The 23,734-nt window shown below is 38.3% G+C and overlaps 1 protein-coding gene across 1 annotated transcript in view; it reads left to right on the forward strand.

Annotated features, from left to right (window-relative positions):
• Window positions 1-15,912: 15,912 nt before the first annotated feature.
• Window positions 15,913-23,734, forward strand: part of dnah7 (dynein, axonemal, heavy chain 7) — a 77,061-nt gene continuing 69,239 nt past the window's right edge. Inside the window, exons 1-6 of the mRNA XM_042336076.1 lie at window positions 15,913-16,025; window positions 16,460-16,556; window positions 17,148-17,328; window positions 17,888-17,957; window positions 22,229-22,354; window positions 23,055-23,174. Coding sequence (XP_042192010.1) covers window positions 16,024-16,025; window positions 16,460-16,556; window positions 17,148-17,328; window positions 17,888-17,957; window positions 22,229-22,354; window positions 23,055-23,174 — 596 coding nt within the window. The 5' untranslated portion in view covers window positions 15,913-16,023. The remainder of the gene's footprint in view (window positions 16,026-16,459; window positions 16,557-17,147; window positions 17,329-17,887; window positions 17,958-22,228; window positions 22,355-23,054; window positions 23,175-23,734) is intronic.

Here is a 23,734-nt window from a genome sequence, read left to right on the forward strand (position 1 = left end):
TTCACTACAATGACACATTTTGGTTGTCATCCAAAGGAGAAAATGTGTGCGTCTGGTCTGACAAACTTTCATAGTTGATCTAGTGTTATAAATCTTAGGTACTTGAAGGGGGCATTTATAAAATGTAATATTTCAGTTTGACCATTTTTCATTTATCAGGTACAGTATTTAAATCTTAGTGCAGTTTTTAGCACAGTATAAAATCAGCAAATTTCAAATGCCTTGTACTTAGCTTTCATCTATTTAGAAATTTGTCAGAGAAAATGAATTTGTGTAAAGAAATGCACTATTTTTGCTGCTTAGTGCTTACCATTTGCTGTAACATGAGAAGTTTCTGTTGACTTGACTTTCACATTCCATTTGTGTTTGAGGTTTTAGCTTAGATTTATTGTTTCGGAAGCCATAAACAACCCCAGGATTTTGTTTTGATGTCCTGATCTCACACTGTCTGGTACTTGTGAAATCAATAAATCAGTATTTGCATTTAATGCTGTTCTATTGCACATGTTGTATGGAGCAATGTGAACAGGGAGTTGTGGTTACACTTTCTATTGCTATGGAATTGGGCCCAGTCAAATTCCAAACTCAAATGTGAGCACATATCTAATCGTGTTTGAGGACATCTAACTGCCATCCTTTCCATTTCTACTTTTTCACTAAGTGAAGTTGAAATGCAGGTTGCAACGTCAATGAAACATTTTCGTGGAAAAATGTGAGTAAAAAAAGCAAACGTCATATGTTGTATAGGAATAGTGCTGATGCAGCTTGTTATGTTAGCTTAATATTATTTCTGGCATCAGCCTGCTGTCATTTGGTATGTCAGCCTGGCTCAGTTGGTACCAATCTTGCCTCTGAGTCAGAGGATGTGGTTAAGGCCTACTTGAGGACTTGGAACTCATATAAGGTGATATTCTAAAGTAGTGCTGGGACTGTGCACCGTCCAGTCCTTCAGATAAGATGTCAAACTGAGGCCCTGTCTGCTTGTTCAGGTGCATGTTAAAGATCCCATGCCACTATTCGAAAAGAGTTCTTTTCTATATCCTGGGCAAAAATCTCCTCAATAAAATTCACTGTTTGTGCGATTCTGCTGTGGGCTCCTACATGTGCCCACAAAACACATTCATTACACTTTACAGTTTATTCTGTGAAGACGTCTCAACATGATACGGCGCTATATCAAATGCAAGGATTATTATTTTTATGATAATATCCTTTGAAGCAGTTTGAGACATCCTTTCACAAATGTAAGGATTATTCTAGAATTAATAATAAAATAACTAAACAAGACTTGCAAATACAATCTTGCAATAGGTTCATTATTAACTTCAAATTTTATTACATTCTTTCCTTTGTCCCAACTCAGAATCTGTATGCAAGATACTTAATATACTTTAAAACCACCTGAAAGTGCCCTTTTTTTGTGATAAGGCATTGTGAAGTATTTGCTGTCCCTCCTTCAATAGGTAAATCTCTGGAGTGCAAGCCTTAGTAATTTCCTGTTCACAGTAACATGACGCACAATTCTTTCTTCCTCATTATGTGTCAGCATGGCTCAATGTTGGCACTCTCACCTCTGAGTCAAAAGGTTGTGGGATTCAAACATCACGTCGGAACATGAAATTACATAATCTGAACTGACTCCAATGCAGCCCTGGGGGTGTGTTGCATTGTTCGAGGTGCTGTCCTTTGCATGAGATGAGGTCTCATCTCCCTGTTCAGGTGGACATTGAAGATCCCATGGCACTATTCGAAAATGAAAGGGGTTTCTCCCATTGTCCTGGCCAACAATCACCCAAATAAAATTAGTCATTCTATCCATGGCTGTCTGGAACATTTCTGTGCGCAAATTGACTGCTGTGTTTCTCCCACAAAATACAGTCAAACCACTTTACATTACATCCTGTGAAGCGCTTTTAGGCAACTCAATAACGTGATAAAATGTTATTAAATGCAAGGATTATTGTGTTACAAATGATTTATCATTAATGAATAATATTTGAATGATTCATCGATGATCATATTCACAGGGTTGAAGGTTGCGAGGGAGGTAACGTCTGAAAACCCATTTGAAGCTTTGTTTAATACCATATGGAAGATACGGAGAGAATAGATCAAAGGGGGCCAGTTTCCTGTTTATCTAAAACGTTGCATGGGGGAGGAACACATGAGTTGAAATATTGTTGGAAAAGAACAAGCAAAGATAGCCTTAATTTTAGAGCGGAAAGGCATAGCCAGAATGGATCTGTTGGATCTCTTCTCCCCACCCTCATCTCCAGCATCCATTTTTCAGCTGTTTTTTTTTACCTTTTTCAAACCTGTGAAGTTAAAACAAAAACTGAGATCGCTGGGAACACTCAGCAGGTCAAGAAGGGTCATGGAGTTCTGACCATGGGTTGTGGACCCAAAAGGTTGACTCACTTTCTCCATAGATACTGCCTAACCTGCTGAGTGTTTCCAGCGATCTGTTTTTATTTCAGATTTTCAGCATCTGCAGACTTTTGAATTCCGTGAAATTAAAGTGTGTTTTTTTTGGGGGGGAAGGGGAGGAGGGGAAATCCTTTTTGCAGATCTGGAAACATTACGTCAATGTTATTTGGGTGGTGCTTTCTTCGGTGGTTGAGGAATTACTAAAATAAACCCCAAATTCCTATTCACACACATCAGCCTGATGACAAATATCCTATTTCGCAGCAACATGAAGTGGGAGAAGTGGGATTTTTTTCTTCTTCCTCAAAGTTGAACAAATGATTTGTGCTGCCAGAGGGAGGTGTCGCGGGGGATTTCAGCTCATACAGTTCCTCACCCAATGCCAAAATATGCAAAAGAGCTCATGTGGTTGCTGGATAGCAAGCAAGAGCCACAGCAGCAATCCAGGTGGAACGTATTCTCAGACTCAGGGTACTTAGGCTGTATTCCCTCTGCTGTCACCCAAACTAAGTATCAAATCTGGAACCTTTCTTGTATGTATGCTATTTCCTGACAGACTCATTACTGAAGAAGGGCTTCATACTGAAGTAGAAAAGACTAAAATTCAAAGGGTGTCCATTATATTTAACCGACATATCATGCAGCTCAATGAAAGAAAATTGCAAGTGTGTGGATAGTTAAGGCAATAGAACTGAGAAATACGCTGATTCTATTTGTTTTGCAGTATTCTGAGTACTGGTATAAAATAACTGTGTTCAAAGTGCATTTTCTATCAAATTTGTGTGCACAGGGCAATTTCTGCACTCCTCAAATATCTTGGTCATTTCTGTGCAAGATGTTTCCTTAGAATGTGTATTTTATATTGATTTCCGGCACATGAAATCCCTATATTTAATCTTTGGTCTGTGTTAGACAGTGAAGGTCATGGCATTGTTCAGCAAAATAGACTTCCTTTTGAGCATTACCACGATTCATGACATTTACTGTGTGATACTCTATTGCAAGCTTTGTTCAGTGGCACAGCGTTTTAGCTGTTAAAAATGCAGACATTTTTATGATTGGCAGAAAAATGTTTACAGTGGATTTCATGGGACTTTTGAAGAATCAATTGCACAGCAATAGTAGATTTCCAAGCAGAGCTAAATAACAATAATGATAATAATTATCCTTGCATTTGATATAGTGTCTTATATTGTTGAGGTGTCTCAAAGCCTCACAGAGTATACTCTGAAGTAAATTGAATGGGTGGGTGAAATGAGGCAACCAATTGGACAAACAGTCATGGATTGAGTGACCAATATAAATTTGTTATATTTTGAATGGAAAGGGCAATCTATGACACCTTTGTAATAGGTAGAATCCCTTTTTTTTGTTCTGGACAACCATCTTCCTGTGAAAACAACAATTTTACATTCTAGAATACACATACGAGCAGTGCCTATTGAGTAATAATGATTTTACTTCATTGTACATTTTTATAGATGGTACCCGTGTATTGTTAGTGTTTTACTTAATCTAAAATGCAGATTTATTACTGTACTTTATAACTATCTGCTTGAAAATGCCCAGATCTCCCAAACCGGTGTTATAACAGCATCTTTCCAAACAGCTAATACAATCCCTTTGCTCAAAACACCTAGCTATTATATATTTCTGGTAGAAGAGTATTTTGTTTATTGTAATAGTGAATACATTTGTTAATATACAGCTTTGACAAGAATATAGGATTGGAGAAATTTTGAAAGATTGGCAGATCACTTTCTGGGGGTAATAATCCCTCCTAAAAAATAAACTGGCCACTCACTTCATGGCTATTTGTGGGATGCTGCTGTGCACAATTGACTGCCTCATAAATGTTGTGAACCTTAGGCCACTGTAGGTGTTAGGACTGACAATTATGCGTACAGTGATTTTTTTTGTTATTTTGAAGAATTGGAAATCCCATGGAATGTCTTTGCAGCAAGAAGCCAAATCAAGTCCAAATTAATTCACTATAAATTTTATTTTATCTTTTAGGTGGAGTATCTAAAGATTATGATTATTTACATGCTATACATTCCTGCAGACTTCTGTTCTTAAATCAATATTAAAGATGGTGAATCAACATGTATTCTGTTAGCCAAATACTTTTACCTTCAGTGTACTGGAATTCAATAACCTTTAATTCTGGTTACTCATTTGTCCACATAGATAACCAAATCAGTAGACAATTACACTAAATCCAGCACATTAAACTAGGAGGTCATGAGTATGGGTAGATTTATAATAATAATAATCCTTGCATTTTGATATAGCGCCTTATCACATCTTCGAGATGTCTCAAAGCGCTTCACAGAATATACTGTAAAGTGAATTAATTATATTTTGTGGGTGAAACTGAACACATCAAATTTCTAAATATTCTGATTAGATTATGCTCTAATGAGGGTCACACGTGAAATGTTCACTCTTTAAGGTGCTGATTGCCTTACTGATGTCAGAAATTTTGCTTTCATTTCCTATTTTCAGCATTTATTCCAACATTAAGCATTTCCTTTTATCTATTTGAACCTATACCACAACTAACTTCTGTGTGATTCTCAGCAAATAAGTTTTTTTTAAAAAAAATTGTCAGCAGGTGGCAAAGCCTCATGTGAACAGGTGATGGGCACAACATCAACTTATCACTTAACACAAGCAGGCTTTTCTATGCATGGATCATTTGAGTTTTAATTGAGTTCAACTGAGTTTAAATGGTTGCCATTCAGCCAATACAAATAATACATTTTGAATGGTCTCTCAATGATTCAACAGTACATACATATGAGGCTTTATTCCAAAGAAAATAAAAGTTGTTGAATCTCTCACCAGACCATGTATTGCAACAAGGAAACATTTAACAAGTTGGTTCAGTGGCTTCACAAATGACTGATTCTGACCTTTGACAATCCATTTATCAGATTCTTTCTGACACTAACACTTGCTTTACAAATGTATGGTAAAGATGATAATCATTGAGTTGGGCTGACTGCAGTTGATAGTACAGTAGTTTCAACGGTAAACAAGCATTAATAAATAAATGGATCACCACAACACTCCTCTTAGGGGTATTAAACCTCCCTTTTTGTTTTCTATGCCAAACAGCACTCCCTAGCTACCCAGTGAGCACTGTTGCGTGAGTCAGTGTTTAAAGGTGTGGAAGAACAACTTAATATAACTTGGCCTTGAATGTTCTATTTCTCCCTGTGAGGCAATGCTAGGCTTCCACTCAATGTATCCTGGTCACATTGTGCTGAACCGAGGCACCCCATCCTGAAAGTACTGCTACAGCATATTTAATTTTTTGGTTTTGAACAGAGTGGATATGGAATTATTTTGCACTATTGTGTAAATGAAACACATGGCATGCACAATTGTGTTCAATTTGTGAAAAATATTAAATACTGAGACCTACCAGCACAATACTCACTGCATATTATGGGAATTACACCTGAGTTTGTGTCTTTTATGCATATGACATTGAATGAGTTGTTATCTAACTTACATTAGTTGATAATCATTCATCCAGACAGGGCAATAAATTCTATTTCTAAAAGAAATAGAATGTAAAGTTTTTAATAGAATCATAGAATCTTACAGCACTAAAGTTATAATGCCCAATACATACCCATCTGTGGGGCAGTTACCTTTTCAATCAAGAGGCAGCTAGGAATTTGTCTATTTACAAGCACTTACAAGGAAATCAAGGGCAATACAGTGGAACAACCTAGGAATTTTCTATTTTTTGTATTTGTGGGTTTACCTTGTGTTGGAGTGAGCTGGAATTCTCATTTTATCATGAGACAAATTAGTCATGAGAAAATATTGGCTTTAAAGTCTTGTTGATACATTTTTAATGTCAGATGTCACGTTTGTTTTTCAATTAGCATGCCTTTTGTTTCGGATTGGTTTTAGAATTTCACTGCAGATTTTGTGCTGATTTGGAATCAATCAACCAACATCAATCATGCAGAGTAATTGTGGATTTATGGGATCAATTGGAGATTGATTTAAATTAACAGCAGCTCAAGGAGTTAGTCCCTAGCTCTTTAACTGTGTCCTGGCAGCAGTAGAAATGCAGCTATTTCAAAGTAAATGCATTAAAATTTAAGCTTATGGTCGAATTGCTTGCCAACAGTCATTGTTCAGGCTTACACACGAACAATGTCCACATGAGCAGTGTGCTGGAAGGAGGCCAATGCCTTGGCACCACACCCCAGCATGTCAAACCTAAGGAGGGGATAAGAAAAAAAATTAGAAAATTCCTGGGTTGGTCCACTGTATTGCCCTCAATTTTTTTTAATTCTTAAATGCTTGTAAAGAGCCAACTGCCCTGCTGTCTCTGCATTGAAAATTAAACTGGTCCCAGGACAGAGAGGTATGGATTGGGCCTTACAACCTTTGGGCTGTAAGATTCTATTAAAAACAATTTTCAGTGGGACCATAGGGAAGCAGAGGGAAGCCATTTAGTCCACTGAATCGTTTAACCCATTTCAGCTCTTGATGCTCGTTCTGTAATTGAACTTCACAACCTTAAACAATACTTTAGGATGTACCAAGACAGTAGAAAATAAGACTTAGGATTGGAGTTGCAAATAATATAATAATCCTTGCATTCGGTTTAGCACCTTTGGAAGGATGTCCCAAAGCGCTTCATAGTACTTTTTTTTACTGTGGAGTGACTTGTGTATTTGTGGGTGAATGGCAATCTCAAGACCAGGAAGTTTTTCTTCACGAAACAAAAAATAAGAATAGCAATTTGCCTTTATATAGCGCACTTCACACGGGATAGGGTGCCGGAGCGCTTGAATAACTAGAACACAAAATCAATTCTCAATACATATCAATATCTGATCAATACGATCAATTCTCAATACAGTATATAAAGCGCTTTGATTTGCCTCAAAGGCATAACAAGGCGCAAGGATTAAATGCAAGGATTATTATTATAATAAGTTTGCTAGTAGAGTGGTTGAGGCTGGGTTGCTGGACTTTTTTTTAAAAACAATAAGCAGTTTGATGCGATGATAGGAACACGAGTGGGTATTCTGGCAGAATAAAGTCAAATGGGCTGAAGGGTCTTCTTCCGCATCTCTCTGGCGATCATGTCAGTGGGGACAGGGATCCTTCTTTTTCAGCTCCTGTTAACCCTGGATCCAAAGCCCCAACGGGTTAGAAGAGTGTTAGCCGGACGAGCGGGAGGAAGCTTGCCCTATCGTGCTTTGGGGCACTAGCCCGTGTGAGCGGCGCGACATAAATGCAAGTTGTTGTTGTTGTTGTTGTTCAATGGCAAACCATGCAGTTTCAGTTGGCTTCAGCTCCCCGCCCGTACCCCAGCACACACACCCCGGAGTCCCCAAGCCCTGGCTCTTGCCAACCTTGCACCCCAGTGCCCTCCGGTGTGCCCATTACCCCTCGGGGCGGGAGCGGCGCGTTCCCGTGACAGAGGCGGGGAGTGATTTCTGGGTGCATTGCGCCCGCCTGGGTCGGGGTTGAGGGTTGAGGGTGGGGTCGAGGGTGGGGTGGGGGGTGGGGGTCCTCCCTCCGGTGGCCGCGGAGGTGGACCTGCGCACCTGCGCTCCCCCCCACAACCCCCCCCCCCCGCCCCGCCCTGGGCATCCGAGAGGGGCGGAGGCGTCACCACCGCAACCGAGCGAGTGACCCCTCTTGCTCCTCTCGGGTCGCCTCGTCGACAACCGGCGCCATGGTAACGGGTGGTGGTGGTGGTGGGAGGGGAGGGGGGGGTCGCCATGGTAACGGGTGGTGGTGGGAGGGGGGGGGGGGGGTCGCCATTCCACAACACGACACAAAGCAACGTGGCTCGTGTGAGGGACGGTGTCTCTCGCTCTCTCTGTGTCTGTCTCGCCGGGTTAGCAGAGTATAAAGGAGGAGAGGAGGGGAGAAGGAGGGAAAGGGGGAAAGCCAAGATATAAACACACACAGCTATCTCACTCACTCACTCACTCAGGCCTGTGGTTGGTTCTAGAAAGGTCTCGGCAGTGAGGGAGGGAGGGAGGTGTGTGTGGGGGGGGGGGGGGCAGCTGGTTGCTAAGCGACGTCCAAACTTTCTGCTGCTGCGGCTCCCAGGAACGTGGCCGACAACGGCGGCGGCGGCAGCGGCGGCGGCGGTTCAATGGAGGAATCTTCTGTCTGTCGTTGCCCCAAAGAGGCGCCGGAGCCCGAGCACAAACGGGTAGATTTCATGTTATTTTTTTAAAAAAATGTTGTTGTATGAAGTTCAGCGACACTCCGCGGCTCAGAGAGAGAGAGAGAGGGAGAGGGAGTGGTGGTGGTGGGGTGGGGGGTGGTAGTGAGTGGCCAAAAACTTCCACTGGAGTGAAGGGAAGGGGTTGTTCGCACTAAAAATATTTTTTCTTTTTTTATTCTGGAGATAGGGGGGCTGGGGGGGGGGGGGGGGGAAAGGGAACACACCCAACACCCCCACCAACATCACACCCCTCCTCCACCTCCTTTCGAGATTTTAGTATTTTTGAAATTATATTTTTGAATTCAAGATTTTTAAAAAATATATATCTACGTTATATATATATATAAACAGCCAATTGAAAAGACCTTTTTCCCTCTCGCCCCATCTTTCCCCGTCACTTTTCGCAGCAGGCGCAGTAAGGCGCAACCGCACGTTTGCTTTGCAAGGGCGCAGTCGCCTGCCTCACTTTACAGAGTAAAACGCCTTGAGACGGGCTCCCAATGCCAAAGGCGCTCTGTCGAGAGCGAGGATTGTTATTTCCTATCGCCCACAAACTATGCAATCCATTCACTTTACGGTACATTCTGTGAAGCGCTTTGAGACGGCTCAAAAGACGTGACAAGGAAGGCACGATATCAAATGCAAGGATTATTATTGTGAACTCGCAATCATGGATCCACGTGGTTGATGGAAGTTTTTTTTTTAACCTTGTGGACAATTTGATGGAAGTTTGAAATCAAGAATTGTGTTGTTTTTTTTTGTATGGTTGAAGGGAAGCAGCAGGAGATAAAGGTAAACCTAGAAAAATAAAACAGAAGTGGGTTGTAATCATTTACATCAACATGGATTTGTTTTGACAATTAAAACTGAACAATTTTGATACATCATTGGATACAAAATAATGTGTACTGGAAGAGGTAACCAATTTCAAGGTGCAAATGATATTTACAAACGCATTTATACAGTACTCCTGTTTGTAAAATTTTGGGGACTTCTCAATCGGGTTTCAGAAGTGTAACTCAGTTGTTTCTTGTTTTCTAACCTGTAGCAAAACATCAACGAAGGCTGCAGTGTAGAAGTAAGGGAAGTGATTTGCGCAGTATAGAATTTTGAAACAAGTCATATATCACGATTGTGTGGATTGATTTTGTAGAGTCTCTGGAATTGCTTATTGTGGGAAAGGCTGTGAAAATACCAGGGTCTGCTCTGACTTGAACTATCGATTAATTTCTAATTATATAACGCTTTGTAAAACTTCTAGAAATAATATTTCATACAAGTAGAAATTATCCCTGAATTGAAATTTTCAAATTTTCAAAGTAGAGTTGCCAGATCATTGTAATTGTAGACCTGGTCTCACAATGACTATTTGAAATTTTGCTTTGTTTTAAAATAAAGCAAAATTACAAATAATTTCCCCCTGGGTGGTACATTGTTTTCAAAATGTACAAAATGTACCCAGGGTGAAATTTCAAACCATGTTTCATTAATAATAAGATTTGCACTTGTATAGCACTTTTCACATCGGGAGGACATACCAAGGCAATAGGAGAAAGAGAAAAAAGTTGCCTGTGACTGAATCATGTAGTTCAGTCATAAGTGAAGCATCCTCTCTTCAGCGATGTTGAATCAGACAACAAATATTTTATTAGAGTAAGTCTTAGCATATTTATTTCTGGTAAAATGTACTGGCCTCCTTGGTAAATGTTACATTCAGACATGTATTTTACTTTGATGATTCATAGTTACCCAATCTTTGTAATCTAGGATCACGGAAAACAGTTGCTATGCGATTAGGACTTACACATGTATTTCGCGCTCTTGTATGTGTTCAGTTTGTTTCTAGGAGTGGAAAAAGTAATCCATCTAAATGCTTTTAAAGAAGGGACAATGGCATTTGAAAGTGGTTTCAGTTCTTTATAAGTGTATCCTGTTACCAACCATTGAATAGTCTAAGACTAGTTTAATAGTGTATTCACAATAGGTTGTCTCATTTGGGAAACATATTACATATGCACTTTGATTATAGCAGGCGATCTGCTTAATGTGTTTCACCTCAAAATGGTGAATACGATATTAGCTACACCACTCCTAGCTGGGAGACCGGGACACATAGTATACTTAGAGATGTGCAGATGGCTATGCTTTTCCTACATCAAAATATTGCGAAATATTTAGTTTTTTTGTGTTTCTCTCTCCATACTTTTGTTCTTCATTCCAAGTTACTTCTGAGTCCTATCCATATTATATAGGATTTTTATTACTATTATGAGCTTTATGTCTAGAAGACATGAAAAACGCTATATCAAATGCAAGGATTATTATTTTATTATACTATTTATTGTGGAATTTGGGTAACTTTTATGCCATTGTAATGATTCTGCACAATACTGAACTTTTTCTTCTGGCACGATCAAATACTGCAAACATTGTCGATTATTTATATTTGACATTTGGCAAATATATAATTTGTATTCACTTCATTTCTAATTTTATTTTGTGAAAGTGCTTCAGATTTTCTTGTTTTGAAAGTGTGTAGTACATGAAACTTCATGAAAGTTACAATACTTGGTGACAATATCTTGTTATTGTTTTGTGTTTTTTTTTACAGACCAAAGGAAGACTAGCTACCAGTGCTGCTACATTTTTACCACAGTTGGCTCTGGTAAGTACCTGTAGAAAACCTAGAAGCATAGGATCAGACAAAATAATATGTATCAAATATAAACTGCCATACTACTCAGATATAGGTTAATTCATAAGAACATAAGAAATGCTAGACGAAAAAAGACCAAGGTCCATCTAGTTCGCCTTCCACCTTCCTGGCGGTTGCACGCACATATGTCCTGAACTATCTATGTTCTATATCCCATAATGTTATTTCCTAAAAGAAAACGACATAATCTGTGTTCGAAAAGGACCCCAGGTCCTTTTCATTTTCCATACATATTATTTTCCTTCCGTTCAAATAAAAGTCCCTCCCAGGATTTTTTGACCCCATGTGAAGTACTTTACATTTTTCCACATTGAATTTCACCTGTCACCGATCTGCCCAATTCCCAAGTATGTTCAAATCCTCCTGTAACCTATCTTGTCCAGCTTTGCAATTTACCACCTTCATTAGCTTGGTGTCATCTGCAAACTTAGCCACTGTGCTTGCGACTCCTAGTTCCAGATCATTTATAAAAATATTAAACTAAAGAGGTCCCAAAACAAACCCTTGTGGAACTCACCTGGTTAAATTTTTCCAGTCTGATGACATTCCCTGTACCACCATCCTCTGGGTCCTTCTGGTCAACCAATTGTGTATCCATTGTAATATACCTCCACTGGTTCCCGCTTTCTTTACTTTCAGTATCAGCCTCTCAAGAGGAACTGTATCAAAGGACTTACTGAAATCCAGATATACAACATCCACAGCCTTACCCTTATCAAGCTCTCTTGCCACTCACTCAAAGAAAACCAGTAAATTGGATTGGGAAGGCCTTCCCTTCATGAACCCAAATTAGCTATAATTTATGATTTTATTTCAGTCCAGATACTCCATGATTTTATCCTTAACAAGAGACTCCATCATTTTACCCACAACGGACGTCAAACGTATTGACCTGTAATTTCCTGGGTCACTCTTGTTACCTTTCTTAAAAATAAGAGTAACATCTGCCTTTCTCTAGTCCCCCGGCACCTCTCCAGTATTCAGTGATTTTTGAAAGATTTGTTCCAACTTCCTCCCTTAGTTCTTTAAGGATCCTCAGATGCAATTTATCTGGCCCCCTAAGATATATATATCTTACGTTTACACAGATGTTTGGCAACCATGCTGGTAGTGATATGAATAGTGTTGCAAATTTTCTCTACAACATCCTTGAGTTCTCTTTCCAGGTCAGATAGGTTACCTGTCTCCTCGTTGGTAAAGACTGATGCAAAAAAATTATTTAGCACTAGTGCAGCCTGTGCAGCATTATTTGTCATGTTGTCTTCTGAACCCACCTTCAGTGGCCCTATTCCATTGCTTGTTTTTCTTTTAATCTTAATGTTTCACCCGCATATATACAGTCAATTTGCTTTACAGTCTATTCTCTGAAGCACTTTGAGACATCTAGAGGACGTAAAAAGCGCTATATCAAATGCAAGAATTATTTAATGTAACTAAAAAAAAATTATTATCCTTCACATATCTTGCCATGTTCAATTCAAAGCTTTTTTTGTGTCATTCTGATTCCTTTTTGCAGTCCTGGCATGCCTTCTGGTATTGAGTCCGACTTATTTCCGTGCCATTTTCCTTCATTGTGTTAAATGCTTTTTCTTGATTTGCTTTGTAGCCCCGTCCAAACAGGCAGGAGTGCCTTTAAGCTTAGTATCTTTGCTTTGCATGGGTACACATTGTTCCATCGCCTTCATAATCACCTCCTTGAAGGAACTCCATAGGTCCTCCACTCCCATTTCTATATTTAAACCTGCCAGACCCACTCCGACTAGATTTCTCAAGTGCACAAAGTCAGTCCTCTTGAAATGTGTCAGTTTTGTTTGGGTTTTTATAACCTCACCAACTCTTGTGATATCAAATGTGACTGCACTGTGATCGTCTCAATAAGCTTTTATTATTTGTTCTCACAATATTAATCTTTTAGGGTGAATAATAATAATAATAATAATCCATGCATTTGATATAGCACTTTTCACGTCTTCTAGACGTTTCAAAGTGCTTCACAGAATATGCTGTAAATTGAATTGACCGTATATTTGTGGGTGAAACGCGGCAGCCAATTAATTGCGCATATCAGTGACCCACAAACAGTCGTGGATTGAAAATGAACAATTTATTATTGTTTTGGAGGGATTATTATTAAGCGTGTGGAGTAAGGAAACTTGCCCAAGGTTTCGCATTGCCTAGAATTGAACCCAGGTGTCTCGTTTGCAAGGCGAGTGCTCTCACCACTGAGTTACAGGACTCCACATACAATCATGTGAGGATGACAACGGTGTTGACATCCATTCATTGAACGACGTCTAGTACAAAATAAGCCAAATGGAATGAAAACATACAATAATGTTTAAAATAATGCAACTAAATTATAGGTTGGGATGATTCAAAATGTAATTTAGACGTGAGGTTCCGATAATGCTTCTAACTGCTTTGAACTTCTCTCACAGATTATCATGCCATCTGATATACTTGATGAGATTGGTTTATTATCATTATTGCTCCAAAATCCCATTATGAGTTGCAAATTGAAATATTTATCTTGTATCCTGGCTCAGCATGATTGTTACTAGTTCTGATACCTGCAGTGCTTAATCAGCTGTAAATAATAATTTCTAGTGTTCATTAAAACACTAAGATCAATTAAATCAGCCCTTGCGATAAACTGACACACATTTTCATTTTATGCAGTGAATGATATTTCTCTTTGTTATACTTACTTCCAATCTTATTTCTCTACGTATTGTTGCTGATTAATATAGATTGCAAGAAAAGAGAGTTTATCAATATCTGTGCTGCAGCTGTGTTTAATATGTCTAAAATTAACTTCCTAAACAACAATATGCATTCATAATGATAAATAGTTTCCCTGACAAAATGTGTTAATTTGAGACCATACTCTCAACAACCACTGCAATTAACGATATGGAATTTCTTTATATAATTTTAGAATCGGGTCAAACCATTGTGGCAAACAACTTCTCCTGCATTCTTCCTAAATAAAACGGATGAGAATGGAACAAATGTGCTTGGTGTCAAATCAGATGGAACAAGTGAGATTTAAGTGTCAGAAATATGGCAACTACATTCTTTCACAATAAATAAAATACCAGTCTCACAAGTATTATTTAACATGTGGATATCATCTCTGTTGGTTTTCTTGTGAATGCACTTGACTAAAGGCCATTAAATTGCCAGCTTATATAAATTCTAATATACTTTTAAGTCCTGTTCTTGCTAATTCACAAAAACATCCAGTTTATATTATGGTGGTATACACAGATGACAGGTAGCAAAAAAAATTTTATTTTTTCACCCTCGTAACTGAGCTTTCTCTCACAAGATAAGTAGAAGGGAGAAACGGTTGCAGGAGATGGGAGCAACGGAAAATTTTTTATCATGTAAGAAATGGGAATTGAGTCTGTGGTGACCATTTACTCTACTTTCCTTCTAATTTTTCAGACTGAAAGATAAACGTTTTGGCCAGTCAGAGGGCAGGAGCTTTATTCATGAAGTGTATTAAAAATCATTACATTTGTCTACATTTATGTAGACAGTCATCTTCAATTTTCTGCAGATAAATTCAACAATCAATATTGTATAGTTAAAACTGCAAACTAAACGGTTAGATTAGATTTCCATAAAATTGTAAACCTGAGTGCATTAAAAATTCTATTCCGAAATAAAGATGTGCAGTTACATTTGCATAGCCTGCAGCAAAGCATGGATAGTCCGTAGCCCAAACTTTTAGTCTAAGGTTGTCTCACAGCAGGTGAATGAATGCAGAAAACATCAGTAATGAACAAAAGCAGTTATAGTATATTTATAGCACAATATTTATTGTTTATCATGTATTTATCTCTAAGACAACCAAAACTCTGGGTCAACTTAGTGATCTTTTAACCTGGAAAATCGCTGGTGCTCATAGGAACTGGGAGCAGGAGTAGGCCATTCAGCCCCTCGAGCCTGCCCCGCCATTCAATAAGATCATGGCTGATCTTCTAACCTAACTCCATCTGCCTGCCATATTCCCATATCCCTTAATCCCTCTATCCTTTAGAAACCTATCAATCTCAGTCTTGAATATCTTCAAGGACTGAGCATCTGCAGCTTTCTGGGGTAGAGAATTCCTTAAATTCACTACCCTCTGAGTGAAGAAGTGTATCCTCAACTCTATTCGACAGGGCTGACCCTTAATTTTAAAACTGTGGCCCCTAGTTCTAGATTCTACCAGGGGAAATAGTCTTGCACTGGTCATATTTTGATACGTCCAACCAAAATCTTTTATCATTATATTCATTGCATTTCCAACAGCAATTAAACCAATGAAGGCTGATTTAAAGTAGTCATTTATGAAGATGTGTTGATTTTAACCACTATATTGCTAACCAGATTTGATTTTGCTGCTAGTTTTATCTCATGATCTGTATTTCAGAAGTGACTTTTCCAAGAGTGTTTATACTCTTAAATTTGGAAAGCAATTAACTCTACAAATTCTTGTTTGCCAAAAGGATTACCCACACAGAAACGTAAACGAGTTTCCGAATCTGGAATTTCTGCTGGTGGAGCAGAATGGGCAAGTTCTGATGTTCCTGGAGGACGAAGCAGTTTTTCCCACCCAAAAAAGGATCGTGAACACTTCCGAAGTACTCTAGTTAATATCATAATGTAGGTGTATAGCCCATTCATGCATTATTTATGTCATATGTAATTTTTGCTGTGAAAGTGTTTTAGTATGTTGCAACAGGTAGCAGTTTCTTTACAAGGAGAATTGTTGATCTCAGCTATCCCACTGGAGAGATGCTCAGCAGATGCTCACTGGAGAATTGAGAGGATGTGGAGAAAATGTTGAAGGTTACTCTACTATGTGCTTTTTAGTAGCTAATTCAAGCGAAATTGTCAGAAATCTATGTATGATTTGCTTATCCCCCTATCTTGTTGACACATTCAACACATTTGTATATTTAGCACTGAGAATTGGGGATATAGGTAATACACCAAATATAATTCTCTTAGTTTTACATAGGATTGCTTTGGTGATGTGTGTTGTACCAAAAGATCTATATTGCCAATTATTCTTATCTTTCATTGTCTAATCATAGGCAACAAGATTGCACTGCTGGACAGCTTCCTTCATTGGACGAGACTGAGACCACTTCAACATCTGGTGCTCCTTCAGCTGTGGAGAAAGACATCCTTGTAAGACAAAACGGGGCTTCTGCCTATGATATTAATTTTTGATTAAAAAGGATTGTTATCTATTTTCTTACCAAAAGTTGTTGAAAATTATTTCATTTTTAATGAAAAGTGGTGGAAAATTTACCACAGGAATCTGATGGATAATTTTGTCTGAAATGTAAACGCTTCTACAGGATGAGATATCTCTAAGTTATTTGCCTGGTCATTTCAACGAATGTTGAATTTCTTATACTCTCGCATTTTTATACTTGTTTGTCTTGATTGATAGAGAACCCCTCTATTCCTTTTACATTTGAACCCTCCTTTTGTGGTGTAGTTGTAGAATTTGTTGTAGAATTTGTTTTTGTCCCAGATTTCAAAGACAAATGTCTCTTTTTATTAGCACAACTTTCTTGACCTGCCTCAGCAGGTTTTCATTCATCTACCATTGGTTTCCTAGGGACTGGGTTTGATCGTTTCACAGGCTTCATAAATATGGATATTGCTAATATTCTATTTTTAACGGTGCCAAGAAAACTCTTGCAGACCATATCAGCTAATTGTTGCTGATATTCATTGTTAAATATGCGCTCTTGTTTTCTAATTTTGCAGCGTTATTATTATTACATTCACCATGGAATAGATACAGAACATGTGGCTCCTATGGAAGACAGCTGGTTGGAAGATGTATTAACTTTAGTCCCAACCCATCTCAAAACATACACTGAAACTATTGAGTCACTTTCAGATGAAATGAAAGAAGATTATATCCTTAGTGTAAAGAAGGCAATAGGTATATTTTGAAACCTATTAACAGTTTACAAAGTTCTTGTTCAAATTATTATAGGAAATACATAGTAGATTATTAACAACATAAGATAGTTGGTTGTAATTCATTATCTGATGTTTTAAACTCTTATTTTTTATGTATGAAGAAGGAAATATTGTTTGTTCACATGTATGCGATTTGTGGAAAGCAATTTGTGGGTGGGAATAATATATTTTTAGATGCATAGGCTGAAATTAAGACTGTTTATCTTTTAAGAGGCTGAACAATTTCAAAAGGTTCCATTTTATGATTATTCGCTTTATTTACCTGATAATGTAAATTAGGGCTTGTCCATAATAATGCAAATAGTATATAACCTTTTAAAGATCTGAGCTTGATGGGCCTTTTTTCTTTTTATGCTTTTGTTTGCAGTTGGAACACATTTCAGCTATTTACTGCTTGAGATTGTCTTCCGACTTTAACGCTCTATATTGTTCAACAATCTTAAAAGGCCAATATCATTATGTATATAGGATCATTTCCATATTTACCAGATTTGAATTACTATTTCTCATAATTTCAGTGGACTTCGTTCTAAGGGACCCCAGAGATAAAGAAGACGTAAAGGAAGAGCTTCCTTCTCATCGTGCAGAGTAAGTGTAACAAAATTGAAGTGGTTCATTTAAATGAAATTAGATTGTACAATTATACAAGGCAAATAAGTAATACACGTGATTAGAGTGTGCAAGTCTTAAGTAACTTTTTAAATAATATTCTGCAAGTTAGTATTTGGGTGAAGCTGTGTTAACAGTCTGTTTGGACAAAACAATGTACATTTATTGCACTTTGTTAAAGGCCTTGAGTTTATTTTAAGTGTAATGATTTCAAATTTTTTGAAAAGGACACCAATCACCGAAAGTTAGTCTGCAGGTGCATTTGACTGTCAATTTCTTTGGTAAGGAATACATGTGCGAGTTTTTTGAAACAGTTGCCACTACTTAAGCAACGGTTGTGGAACTCGAGTGGGGCGAGGGAAGATTTTAGCAAATTGATCCCATATTCAACACACATCTTGGTCTCTGCTATTTTATTTCAGGATCACCGGTTTAAAATACGATTTTTAAGGGATCTCATGGGGGGGTAGCCCTGTTAATTAGGGATGAAATAAAAGCAGTGGAGAGGAAGGATCTGAAATCCGATGACCAGAAGGTCGAGACATTATGGGTGGAAATNAAAAATAATAAAGGACAGAAAATATTAATGGGAGTGGTTTATAGACCCCCAAACAGCGATCACAATATAGCACAGGGTATCAATCAAGAAATCAAAGCGATAATAGTGGGTGATTTCAATCTCCACATAGATTGGGAAAACCAAATTGGCAAAAGTAGGTCAGAAGACGGGTTCATTGAGTGTATGAGAGATAGCTTTCCAGAGCAGCATGCCGAGGAACTAACTAGTGGACAGGCCATCTTAGACCTTGTTTTGTGTAACGAAACAGGGCTAGTTGGCAGTGTAGGTATTAAGAATCCTCCAGGGCAGAGTGATCACAATTTGATTGAATTCTGAATTAAGTTAGAGAGGGATATAGTTAAATCCGAGGCAAGTATTCTGAATTTAAATAGGGCTAATTTTGTAGGTATGAGGAAAGATTTAGGTAAAATAGACTGGAGAATAAGATTAAGAGGTAAAATGTAGACCAACAGTGGCAAATATTTAAGGATGTAGTGCAAAATTCTCAGCGGTCGCATATTCCCTTGCGGAATAAGAGTACCACAGGGAAAGCAATTCATCCGTGGCTAACTAGAGCAGTTAGGGAAAGCATCAAATTAAAAGAAAAGGCTTATAAAACTGCCAAGAAAAGCAGCAAATCTGAAGATTGGGAGAGTTTTAGAAACCAGCAAAATAAAATTAAAAAACTCATTAAGATCGAGAAAAAGGAGCATGAGGATAAGCGAGCGAGGAACATTAAGTCTGATTGTAAAAGTTTTTACAAATATATTAAGAGGAATACGCTAGTGAGGGTAAATGTAGGTCCACTTCAGTCAGAGACGGGAGAAGTTGTAATGGGGGATAAAGACATGGCAGAGTCCCTAAATGGGTACTTTGCATCTGTCTTCACCCTAGAAGACACAACAAGTCTGCCAACAATAAGGATGCACCAAGGGGATAAGGACAGGGAGCAACTTAGGGAAATTTTCATTAGTAGAGAATAGGTGCTAGGGAAGCTGTTAGCACTAAAAAGTGACAAGTCCCCTGGTCCAGATGGCTTGCATCCCAGGGTTTTAAAAGGGTTAGCTTATGAGATAGTGGAGGTCTTATGTCTGATCTTCCAAAATTCCTTGGATTCTGGAACAGTCCCCATGGATTGGAAGATCGCAAATGTCACACCACTATTTAAAAAAGATGGAAAGGAAAAGATGGGGCACTATAGGCCAGTTAGTCTCACATCAGTGATAGGAAAAATTTTAGAATCATTGATTAAGGATGTGGTAGTGCGGTATTTAGGGGAGCACAACATAATTAGGCCAAGTCAACATGGCTTTACAAAAGGGAAGTCATGTTTGACAAATCTCATAGAGTTTTTTGAGGATATTTCCAGTAAACTAGATAAGGGTGAATCAGTGGATGTGGTCCATTTGGACTTCCAGAAGGCATTCGATAAGGTGCCGCATAAAAGGTTAGTCCAAAAGATAAGGGCCCATGGAATTAGGGAGAGCATATTAACGTGGATTGGGGAATGGTTAACGGGTAGGAAACAACGAGTAGGGATAATCGGGTCCTTTTCAGATTGGCGGGATGTGACTAGTGGAGTGCCACAAGGATCAGTCCTTGGGCCTCAGCTATTTACTACCTACATCAATGATCTAGATGAGAACATCGAAGTCAATATATCTAAATTCGTGGATGACACAAAACTAGGAGGAAGTGTCAACACAGAGGACGATATTAAAAAAATGCAGTGAGACATAGATAGGTTAGGTGATTGGACAGGTAGATGGCAGATGAAGTATAATGTAGGGAAGTGCGAAGTCATCCACCTAGGTAGCAAAAACAGTAGAGCGGGTTATTTTTTAGAAGGGGAGAGATTGGAATGTGTTAGCGTCCAGAGGGACTTGGGTGTCCTTGTACACCAATCACCGAAAGTTAGTCTGCAGGTGCAGCAGCAATTAGGAAGGATAACGGTATGTTAGCATTCATTATGAAAGGATTAGAATACAAGAGTAGGGAAGTCTTGCTGCAACTGTATAGGGCCCTGGTGAGACCACACCTGGAATACTGTGTGCAGTTTTGGCCTTCTTATTTAAGGAAGGATGTCCTTGCCTTGGAAGGGGTGCAGCGTAGATTTACTAGGTTAGTACCAGGGATGAAGGGGATGAGTTACGAGGGTAGGCTGACCAATTTGGGCCTATATTCTCTAGAATATAGAAGAATTAGAGGGGATCTTATAGAAACCTATAAGATCACCAAAGGGCATGATAGAGTAGATAGTGGGAGATTGTTTCCCCTGGTTGGAGAAACTAAAACCAGGGGACACAACCTTAAAATCAGAGGCCAGCCCTTTCTCACTGAGTTGAGGAAGAACTTCTTCACTCAAAGGGTGGTGAATGTATGGAACTCACTATCCCAAAGGGCTGTTGATGCTCAGTCCTTGAACATATTCAAGACTGAGATAGATTTCTTATTGCAAAACAACAACAAGATTCCATTTATAGAGCGCCTTTCACGTCGGGAGGAAGTCCCAAAAGGGATTAAGGGATATGGGGATAAGGCAGGGTTAGGTTATTAGCTGGAGTTAGATTAGACGATCAGCCATGATTGAATGGCGGGGCAGGCTCGAAGGGCCGAATGGCCTACTCCTGCTCCTACATGTTATGTTATGTATGCAGTTCTGGAATTTGTTGTGCCATTTACACATTGATAGCATACATTCCTTGCATGTGTGGAATTCAAAAAAGGAAGTCTTGGGGTTTCTTTTTTCACGATGGGCCGAATGTCCACCTTCTGTGTTGTATAATTCTATGATTCTGAATGTAGCTAGTTGTACATTAAAGTGACCCTCAAGTGGCTCTGTAATGTGAACATAGCAATAGAATATTTAGAATTCCTTCTAATTTATATTCTAATCATGTAGCAGTGTCACTGAGATGTAGGGTCAAAAATAATTTTTATAAAAAAAACTGTCAATATCTAAGTGAAACAGTTTTGTCTTTTTCATCAGATTTTAGTGATAGAATATTTGTATATATTCATGTTTTTATGCCAAACTATTTGTTTTACTGAGGTTTTGCTCCAGGTAAAGTATGTTTTTAATCTAAGATCTCGAATTTCTGTGTGATCAAGGCTTTTATAGCTGGGGATATGTATTCAGTCTATTTTCCTGTTTATTGTGCTATGAGCATCCACATTCTCTCCAAGGTATCAAAGTATTTGTGATTGTATAAATATTATTGTGAGCATATGAAAATAGAATATTTACTAGTTCTCTTAACGCACTTTCCTTAGGCAAGCAACAGATTATCAGCAAACTCGACAGGTCAAGCAAATTCCACAAAAAAATAAAAAAGATGAACTGTTGCTGGAAACCTGAAACCAAGCCAGCAACACTTCATATCTATAACTAGTCAGTTAGCATCTGAATGATAGAACATAGGAGCTAAAACTGCCAAGGTAGCATTCTCCTTTGGATGCTGACTGATTTAATGCTGTGGATTTGCAGCATTTTAGTGTTTGTACCATTGGGTGGAATTTAGGCTTTGTATGACACTTTACAATGAAATAGCAATCCTGAAGTAATCAAATTTAGCCACTTCTTGAAAGAAAAGATTTTTTTATTATTTATGATTGATCTGTGAAACCCTACCCATAGGCAGTTTTCTCTGGAAAAATATTTATATAACCTGTAAACCTTAATGTTTATAAGGATTGCAATAATTCCAAAACCTTGGCACAAGTCGTTTTTGGCAAATCGCAACTATATGAAGACACACCTAAATGCGATAAATCCCACAATGTTGTCTGTCCTGGACCTCTGGCACACGTCTTTTGAGTAAGTTTTTACATTAACATTACCTTATTATCCTTAATTATATATGTAATTAATTCTTTATTTCATAAATATGTAAACTAATCAAAATAGTTATCATAATAGTTTGTTGGCCATTCTCTCAGTTTTCTCAATTGCTGTTCTTATATAACTATATTTCTTAAGTAGGAAAAAGAACATCACCTTCTAACTTAGACTTTTAGTTAATAATAATCTTGCAATGAAGTATGATAGAGGTTTCTTCAAACGCATTCTAAAACGTTTTGTAGGATCATAAAGGGATTGGAGAGCTGATTGAATTCTCTGGTGCCAATCTCTGGTCCTTACTATCTTTATTTTGGTTACAGCATGGAATTGGCATCCAGTATGGTGATTACTATTGTAACATGGTTGCTGGAGATGACATGTAGATAGCAATCTATTAAATACATAGTTGGGAATTCCTTTGTATTGATCCTCGATTGTTTTTATTTTATTTTTGCAATATATTTGACCCATACATCCCAAATCCATATCATAATGTACATATGCAATTATTTTTGTTGCTTTGCATTGCATTTTGAAGCTGTAAGCGTGCTGATTTCAATAACAAATTGCTTACAATCTTAAGTTTTCATTTTGTGTTGAAATGTTTAGAAATTCATTAAATGCATTGCAGCAATAGATTGCAAATGCAAAATAATTGTTTTGTTTTTCTTTGAAGGAATTTGCGGTTAATTGATGTCAAGGAGTTTCAGAGTCGCCAGAAGGCGCTGGAGCTGTCTGTATTCCAGGTCATGTTTATGAAGCACATTGATGCTGTAAAAGAAAAACTTCTTAAAAAGTACGACCTGCGTCAGTAAAGTCCAATCAAGATACAGTATTTAGGGGCAGCCCTGATGGTATAGTGGATAGAGTTGCAGTTTAAATGCCTGTCCATGCTGGGTTTGCTGGTCTCAAACAGATATACAGTACAAGACATAATACAATGCAAATCTGTATAATGCTTTTCATGTTGGGAGGAAGTCCCAAAGTCCTTAGCAGTACTGGTTGGCTGTCTAAGATGGGGGTGGGAGTCGAGAGAGGTGGGGAGGGTAAAGATGACTGAAAGCACAGTCAAAGAAATAAGTCATGAGATACATCATAAAGTTGCATGGGAAGACTAAATTAGCTCAGGCCCTCTCAGGGTTAGGGAAGAATTAAAACAGCCAAGCTTCCTGCTCCTGATATGTGTGGAAGCTGGGAGGAGAGTTCAGGCTTAGTTGTGAAGCCCTCTACAGCCCAGTGGCCTATTGACACTCAGAGCCAAAGCTCACACATGAACAGTAGCCATGTGGGTAGATAACTAGTGCCTTTAGAATCACCACACCAGACTAAGGAGGCCAGATGAGAAGCAGAAAGGCA

The sequence above is a fragment of the Callorhinchus milii genome, unplaced genomic scaffold (assembly GCF_018977255.1).
Source record: "Callorhinchus milii isolate IMCB2004 unplaced genomic scaffold, IMCB_Cmil_1.0 Scaffold6, whole genome shotgun sequence".
NCBI lineage: Eukaryota > Metazoa > Chordata > Chondrichthyes > Chimaeriformes > Callorhinchidae > Callorhinchus > Callorhinchus milii.